An 8,885-nucleotide genomic window follows, 5' to 3' on the forward strand; every position below is an offset into this window, starting at 1 on the left:
AGTTATCCGGACTGGACTGTGTGTGTGGCACATGTACTTGTGTGTGCATGCCTTGTTATGGACCTGCCAGCTGCAACCTGTGTATGTTCTCTCTGTTGCTGGGATGAACAGCTATTTGGTGTGGTTGTGGGTTGGTGCGTGTTGCCTTTGGACTAGCCTGCCTAGTCCTATTCCTACCCATATTAAACCTTCTCAGCTGGACTGTAAAGCTACATTTGGGTAATGCCGCAGGCCTGCTCCATGCTGGCTGGACCCAGCCACCTCTGTTCCAGTGTAAAGTGCACTGTACATATTGACGCAGAGACAGCGAGAGGGAGCCTCGACCTTGTCAGAGAGAGAGGGTATGAGGGTGGGAGAGAGATACCCTGCCTTCTCCCAGGGTGCCTGTCGGTGCCTTAATGCACCATGGCAGGGAGCACACTGTTTCCCTGCAGAGAGAGGGGGAGATCAACGTCAAACACTCACACACCCACACTCAATTGTATGCATACACACGGTCTTTTCTGCTGTCACACACACACACACACACACACACACACACACACACACACACACACACACACACACACACACACACACACACACACACACACACACACACACACACACACACACACACACAGGCTTGGTGTCCCTGACATCCGTTTAATCCCAGGCAGTGTAAATGCATGGGGCCAGCTCTGGAATCACCCTAAATGAATACTGGGCCTGTATGACAGACTACAGCTTCAGTACAGCACCGGGCCCAGGCAGGCAGGCAACAGCAGTCCACGTAGTACTACTGTAGTAGTGTTGTTGGTAGTTATATTGTGTATAGTGTGTTTATTATTAGCAGCAGTAATATAAGACTAGCATACTTGAAGAGGCAGTTTCCAAAGTGATCTGAATTCCTCTCCATCACCCCGTCTCTCCCATTCATCCGCTCTCCTCTATCACTGTATGCCCCTGTCCTTCTCTCCCTCCCACACACACCTCCAATCTGTGTGATTATGTATGCGGCGCCTGGTTACCAGGATACAGGGTCGCTAGGGAGCGAGGTGTGTTTGTGTTGGGCTGAATGGATGTTGGTAATGTACCACTGTTAAGCCTTTAGGATCTAAGGGCTAGACTTCTCCTCTCCCTGACTGAGCAATGGGATTACTTCAGCTCTCTCTTCATCCTCATCTTTATCTCTATCAGTGCTGATCAATCCGTCTAGACCTAATCTGTAACCTCATCCGGGCTCAATGTAACCGTGTTTGCCACGTGTCCGTTGATGCTCAAATGTAAGTCAACAAAAAAACAATACAGGTGGATTTTATGATCAGCAGCAATAGGATTGTTTGGCCAATGAATGACCCTTTAATCTGTTTGGGTCAATTACTGTTATAGCTGAGGTATAATAAATGCATAGCTCTGGGAGCAGAGATGTGTGTGAGGGCAGGGAGGGTAATAAAACAGGCTTATCTCTGCCTGTTAGGAGATTAAAGATGCAGAGCTGGAGACGCTACAGATTTGAGCTGCCATATTAAGGAGAGATAAACGAGCGTTTCCCAAACGAAGGCAGCAGTGGAGGATAGCAGGTTGGTAAAAGGGAGAGGCAGGGATAAGTGCAGCATAGTGCGGCTAGGCCAGGTCAGCCAGCCCGAGGTCACATGAGTCATATGGGCCTGTATGGTTGACTGGGGAAGCATGTTAACCTTAATCCCAGTTGGGAAAGGCAGACTGGTATCACCGAGAGGGGTAAGCAGGCAGGCCGCACCGAGAGAGGTAAGCAGGCAGGCAGAGCGAGATGTTACTCTGTTTCCTGATCAGCCAGTCTCTCAGACCGGAAAATCCCCCAGCAATCATCTAGAGGCTGCTTAATTATGCACCAGCTATCTTATGCAGCAGTGCTCTAGTGTTGTAGAACTTTGGCAGTATTTTGTTTTAGATTTTAAAACTCTAGCAGTATTTTAGACCATACCTCACATTGAGAATACAGGTAGAATCCTTGAATACACCAAGAGTGGATAAACTCTATCTCAATCTGTGGGTGGGGGTGTGAGTGAGTGGGAGGGTATGGGGGTGTGAGTGAGTGGGAGGGAGGGTATGGGGCATGCAGCACAACACAGAGAATTGTGGGTGTGTATAAATGTTGATGTGAGTGACAGGGATATTGGATAGTATACAAGATGGCCCTGCCAGCTGGACTTTGCTCAGTGTGTGTGCGCGCGCACGCACCCGTTTTGGCTAAATTTATGGAGCCCAGCCTGTCCTTGTCGGAGGGCAGCGGAGTGCGGCACCAGCTGAGAGACACAGCGGGCATGCTCAGGCCGTCTGGGAGATTTCGTTAGAGCGAGACATGGCTGGTATCCACCACAGATAGAGAGGGCATGATCTCTATTCACCACTGCTGGAGTTACTCAGACAGCGGCTGCATCTCAATACACTAAAGTGGCTTCCTCTCCTTTATCTGAACTGATCTGAAAAGAAAGTACCCTAATAAATAAAGAATGCTTACCAGATAAAGCTGTCACCAGCCTAGTTTATTCCCTATCAGTAAAAAGGAGATGAGGGGAGGAAATCACTTTGGAGAGGGAGGAAAAGTTTCAGGTTTTACTAGTCGTATGTACAGGATACACATGGTGTATATACACTGTCCAACTAAATTGTTACTTGCAGGTTCCTTCTTGACAATGCAACAACAAGAAATAAAATATAAGAATATGAACATAAAGTAAATGGCTCAGTATAATAGAATAAACATTTTAGCATCAGTATAATACAGGAAGGTACAATTTATAGTACAATATTTGCACATGAATCAGGGAAGAGGGGATTGGGGTGCAAGTGAGGGATAAAGAAAGAGGGATGGTGGAGGTAAGATGTCTATAGTGCTTTCTTGCGCCAACAAAGGAGCATGGATATAGCTAGATACATAGGACGACCATGGGAGTGATGAAGAGCAGAGAGGACGGAACAAAGCAGAGGTAGTGACGATTATTAGTACTTCAGAGCCACTGTTATGGAGACACAGCACCGCCATGTGGACAACAGGCTGTATTACACAAATCCCCTAGTAACACTCCCTTCTAAGTCCTATAACTGGACTACTGCTATGGTGTAAATCTTTGTCTCATAAGACCTATTAAACATGCCATGTTCTGAACAATAATGACTTTATACATGTCAGGGTGAACTACTCTGAGATCATTTTAAGAAATTATAATTTATTATTGGGGTGACAGGTAGCCTAGTGGTTAGTGTTGGGCCTGTAACCGAAAGGTTAGTGGATCAAAGTCCCGCGCTGACAAGTTTAAAATCTGTCGTTCTGCCCCTGAACAAGGCAGTTAACCCACTGTTCCTAGGCCGTCATTGTTAATAAGAATTTGTTCTTAACTGACTTGCCTAGTTAAATAAAGGTTAAATAAATATAAAAAATTGACAGTTTTCATAGTTTTATTGGGAAACCAAAGCGTTTTTATTTTACTTACATGTTGTGGTCTAATTGAAAACAACTGCTATTTACATGTGTAAAGGTCATTGGATGCTCCATTATTTCCATTACAGAGCGTTGCTATGAGATCATCAGTACCACAGCCATAATTATAAGCCTAACAATATTCAATCAGGCGCCAACCAAATGACTTTCCCTGTGTAACTCTCCTCCAATTAGCTGAGCTCCTCATTGCCCTTTAACACTCCCTTATTAGCATAATCCCCTGGGCAATGATGGGGGGGATATGGGGATGGGTCACACTGTGTGTGTGTGTGTATGTATTCCTATCTTATTGTTAGTGTTGGTACTTGTTGTCATGGTTCATTAGAGGAAGGGACTACAGTCATTATGTCTGATTGTCTGCCTCCCCATGTGACTGTAGTCTACACTAATGTAGACCTTCTGTAAAGGCAGACAAACACTTTCTCTGCATCTTGGGTTGCTCTCACACACACTTCAACACTTTCTCTATACCTCTCATCCACACACACTTTCTTTGCACCTCTGTCTTACACACACACACACACACACCATTGACTGTAGTTAGCCCTACTTCATTACTTGGGGATTACATTTTGAATTCCGCTTTCAGAACCTTTCACCACAAATGAAACGATGTTGTGTAATGTATGGTTATTCCTGTGCGTGTGGGGCTACTCCAGCATGTGAATGTTATCACTACTCTTGTTAATGTTCTCTCTTCTCTCCTTTTTGTACTTATCCCCTTTTACCTTTTTTTTTTGTCTTCCTTCCCATCTCACATCTACTTTATTTTCTCTCATCTCTCCTACTCTCCCTCTCTCTCTACAGGTACTCAACTGCCAGTGAAGGGTCCCGCTACAAGCGGTGTTATAGGAGGGCTCATTGGGGTGGTTCTGCTGCTGGCCATTATCGGCAGTGTTGTGGTCTTGGTCCGCAAAAAACGCAACCAGCACAATGGAGAGTGAGTGTTTGTCTCTGTTACTCATTACTCAAGTGATCATCCTTACTCTTTGTTTTGATTCCTTCCTTTCTCTCTTTCTCAGTGGTCCACCCAAGTACAAGCCCCCTCCCCCTATGAAGCAGCAGACCACCACCAGCAGCTCTTCTGATAGGGTGAGGGATGCTGTCCAGCCATAACAGTTTTAGACTTGTTGTAATGGCCCCTCAAGTTGTATTTTACAACACCACAACATGTTTTTATCAACATTGTTAAATGATAAACATTATGCTGGAAAAAGCCTCCATCTGAAATAGATGGGCACTGCAAATAGTCTGGGTAGCCATTTGACTAGATGTTCAGGAGTCTTATGGCTTGGGGGTGGAACTGTTTAGAAGCCTCTTGGACCTAGTTTAACCCAAACTCAGAGTACATGAGAATAATCCTGTGTGTGTGCGTGCGCATCTGCAGCTGAACACCAGTCGAGACCCTGTGGAGAGAAAGGACGGGTCCGTGGAACACCTGTACTACGCTCCGCAGGATGCCGAGCCCAGCACGGTAAGAACACAGCCATACATGGGGTGCATCTCTCAATAGTCCTTCTCTCCTGACTCCTTTCCTCAATCTTCAGACATAAAAAGACCTGGACGGGTGAAAGCAAATTCCCAGCTGGCCCCCTTGATATTGCTTCCAGCTGGCCTGTGTTTTCCTATCAGTGAAGATGGAGTGACTGGAGACCAGGAGAGGAAGCCGTTGTAGACTATCGGGATACATTAAGCTCTGTAGCTTTGGCTTATAAAGTGTCTCAACCCAACTCTTAGTTCATTATCTATATCATTCATAATGCATCCTGGTAAAGGATTCATGAAACAAAAAGAAATCAATCATTTAACATCTACTTCTGATAATTAATTTACCAGTTACTCAACATGATTGCCCTATTTACCACAACCATGAGAACGTGTAGGAAACTGAAGGGTATGGAGGGCTGCTATGTGGATAGAAGGTGATATACTCAACATGATTGCCCTATTTACCAGAACATGACAATGTGTAGGAAACTGAAGGGTATGGAGGGCTGCTATGTGGATAGAAGCTGTTACACTGAACATGCTATAGATAGAAACATGTCTTTGTAATACTGTAGCAACCATTGCCTTGGTAAGCTAGTTACAATTTCCCCCCTGTGATTTAACCCTATTGGAGCAGTGGTTAGCAAGTTTGCCCATGGGCTAGAAGACCTGGGTTCAAGACTCTCAAAAGGTTTCAGTTTGTTCACTAATGCAAGGGTCACTAGAATACTATGATGACTCCATTGGTTCTCCTTATTTGTACATGATTATTAAGATGTTATCTTTCCCACCAGGACCTGGATGCGTGCAGTGATGAGGAATACAATCGTGATGCGGAGGAGTTGCGCTACGCTGGCGCCCCTTCTGGCTGGGATGAACCCAGGCTAAACGAAGTCCCGCCCCTGTACGCCAACCAGTACAAGCCCAATGATTACCATGACAACGAGGAGGACCACCCCCCTGTCGCCGGAGCGACTCGTGGAGAGAGCTTTGTGTCCCAGGCCATGTTTGTGTGAAGATGGGAGACATTGGAAGTGTGTGTGGGACTAAACCTGTTTGTACGTGAAGAACATCGGACACTGGATGTGTGTGTCTGTGGGATGGCTGCAGTCATTGCCGTTCAATCAGTATCTCCAATCTAGAATTTGACATTGTGAACTAAAGTGAGTGTCTGTATTGGGTTCTAATAACGGGAATCGTGTTTTTAAAAGGGGGATCCGCTTTACCGTTAAAATGCTGTGTAAGTCAGACACAACATAAAAGAACACTAACTTTTATCGCCGTTGGTTGAATCTCGTATGTTGTGGTTAAAGTTCCATGTGTACAGTAAGTGTGTGAGATTGTTTAATAGGCACAGATCCAGGGCCAGCTTACCCTCTTTGAATCCTAACCATTACCATTAGGGGATAACGCAACACTGACCTTGGATCAGATCAGTGTGTATTGATAGCTCCATCATACTGTGGAATGTAGATGGGGTCAGGAGTCTAGTAGTAGTACACTATTCTGAGCTAGGCAGTAGGATGATGTTGCCTATAGACACTGGTGTAAGGTCAGTTGTGTGTTTTACTCCCTAAGGATTATGTTTAAGATTTTACATCATGTAATCTGATCCTAGATCTGTGTCCAAGATACAATTCTGGATTCCTGGAGCACAATACAAGCCATAAGAGAGGGACAATCAATTGCCTGAACAAAAATCTAACAATCTTGTATATATAAAAAGGAAATCTCTGTTACCTTTTAACATTGACGATTTGTGCCTGTTCGCTCAGGATTTAAATGCTATATTCACATGCAGTATGTTGGTTACAGAATGTACTACGTAGGCCTACTGTTGAAATGTCCAATATTGTCAGGGTCTAGGTTTTTATACAATTTCAGGGTCTTCTCTATACAATCACTTAGTTGTTAAACCAGATGTGCCTATTTTTGTAGAGTGTCAGATTATAAAATGTGAATCAAACAGAATTATGAATGATTTTGTCATGCTTTGTGACAGATGGAATTTACCAGTTTTTACTGCACTATGTATGTTTTTAAAGCAAAGCCTGATGTGCTGGTTACTTGATGATTTGTAATTCATTAAACATTTAAACTATGTATCCAGATCATTCTAAAGTTATGGTCAGTATTGCTGCGGTCACATTGTCTCATCTTGCTTAATGTTTTTTGTTTCATCTGAAGAGTTGGGAAGTTAGTGGAAGTACATTAGAGTCCAGAAGGGGGAACTCTGAGGCTTGAGAAAATGGTTAGTGCTATCCGGAATCCTTAGGACATCCCTAACCATAAACTGTTTTAGGTTTCAACTTCAATGGCTTAACGTCAGAGTTGGGATGTTCCAATGATCCCTTTAAGACTTTTCCCTGAGAACTCCTGTAAAGAGGCTGTCCACTCCACCCTATAGGCCTAGAAATCCTCTATCTTTTCCTCTGAACCAGCGGTATAAAACATCCTTCTTTAGCCCTGTAACTAACCTGTTGTAATGATGCTCAGTAAGAACATCTGCCTGGGTGCCAGTACATTCCCACTTTATATAATGTTTTATATTTGTATCATGTTACTTTGACACATAACTAGTCAATGCAGAGAATGTACAGAACGCAGAGAAAGAGGCTTGTTACAGCTTTACACTTCAATGACAGTTGAACTGCCAAACAATCCAGTAAGGATTCAGTCTGTGGCAGGATCGCCCTGCAGTTTGGAGCCAATGATCAAACAAAGGTTTTGGTCGGTGAAGTAATCTGAAAGAGAGAAAATGTTAATTATTGGTAGTTCTAAGTAGAGGACTGTCCCAGTCTGTATATTGGTGTACGTGTCGGTTTGTGTTGTTGATTGAACTCACCTGCTGCATACGCTCGAATGTCTGTGGGTCTTTTGAGAAATACATCTCTGTAAAAAAACAAAACAAGAAGCAGGTACCCAAACAATCGCCAGTTAGACCTCATTACTGTAGCTAAATATGAAATATAATTATATTTGTTATTGATGTCTGGAGCTTGAGAGCCCTAATTGAAATGGAGAATAATATGTCTGAAAATATACCGTGAGTCAGTGCCAGCCAATTAACAAACGTTAAAAAGTCGCTTATTAAGGCCTCCACCTCTGGATGCGCTCTCTAATATACATTGTTGGCTTTTCTTGTCCCAGGATAAATATAATGGTGAATGTCCCTTAATAACTTTACTGTCCATTCTACTTTCCCATGCCTCATGATATTGGGAAAAGCCAGCTGGTCAATAGCAGATTTAAAGTTACCCCACGCGATGTTTGTCATTGCTGAGCCTATCTTTCCCCAAGGAATTACTGCTAGCTAACTATTACCTGGATGAATGCAAAAATAATGCAGTGAGTGATAGAACAATAAATCCTATTGTATTTTAATTCCTAATTATATCGATAGAACTAGCTAACTAAATGTTGTTGGAAAAGCCAAGGAGCACTCATGATGCTAACGACGTTACCTAACGTTACAGTAGTAAAGTGTTAGCTAGCTAACTAACCTTAAATTGTCGGAGTAGCTGCTGTTGCTCGATGCTTAATGCACCAAAGTCCAGTTTCTCCAAACCACGTTTATCAGCCATTTGATCTCATCAGCTAGCTAATATTCCTTTGATAGCCTGCTTGCTAGCTACCATTAATATCTTTGCTAAAACAAAACCCGCATGTTGTTGATAAGCTCCGCTGTTACTATGGCAACAGCCTGAGTAAAACAGAAGCAACACTTTTCCCACACAGTTTATCTTTGCTTTCCCCCATGACGTCTTTGTACGTCTCTATGGCTCTGGGTGGCAGCCAATGGGACAATTTTTTTCAGAGCCTGTATTGAGGGATCCAGCCACAGAACATGAGAGTGCTGCCATATTGCCCAAACAGCTGTGACCGATATGTTGTGACCTAAGCAAGTACCTCTGGAGTAGATGTCTCTACTACA

At 43.6% G+C, this 8,885-nt stretch overlaps 1 protein-coding gene and 1 long non-coding RNA gene across 2 annotated transcripts in view; one reads left to right on the forward strand and one right to left on the reverse strand.

Annotated features, from left to right (window-relative positions):
• Positions 1–7,054, forward strand: part of LOC129857576 (nectin-2-like) — a 76,712-nt gene extending 69,658 nt beyond the window's left edge. The window contains exons 7-10 of the mRNA XM_055925983.1: positions 4,271–4,403; positions 4,486–4,555; positions 4,851–4,937; positions 5,746–7,054. Coding sequence (XP_055781958.1) covers positions 4,271–4,403; positions 4,486–4,555; positions 4,851–4,937; positions 5,746–5,967 — 512 coding nt within the window. The 3' untranslated portion in view covers positions 5,968–7,054. The remainder of the gene's footprint in view (positions 1–4,270; positions 4,404–4,485; positions 4,556–4,850; positions 4,938–5,745) is intronic.
• A 406-nt stretch (positions 7,055–7,460) lies between these two features.
• Positions 7,461–8,885, reverse strand: LOC129857577 (uncharacterized). The gene is made up of 3 exons (XR_008759916.1): positions 8,455–8,885; positions 7,797–7,843; positions 7,461–7,695 (listed from the first exon to the last, which is right to left on the reverse strand). It is a non-coding gene; the product is annotated as an uncharacterized LOC129857577 (long non-coding RNA).

This window comes from Salvelinus fontinalis, chromosome 6, assembly GCF_029448725.1.
Source record: "Salvelinus fontinalis isolate EN_2023a chromosome 6, ASM2944872v1, whole genome shotgun sequence".
NCBI classification, from domain to species: domain Eukaryota; kingdom Metazoa; phylum Chordata; class Actinopteri; order Salmoniformes; family Salmonidae; genus Salvelinus; species Salvelinus fontinalis.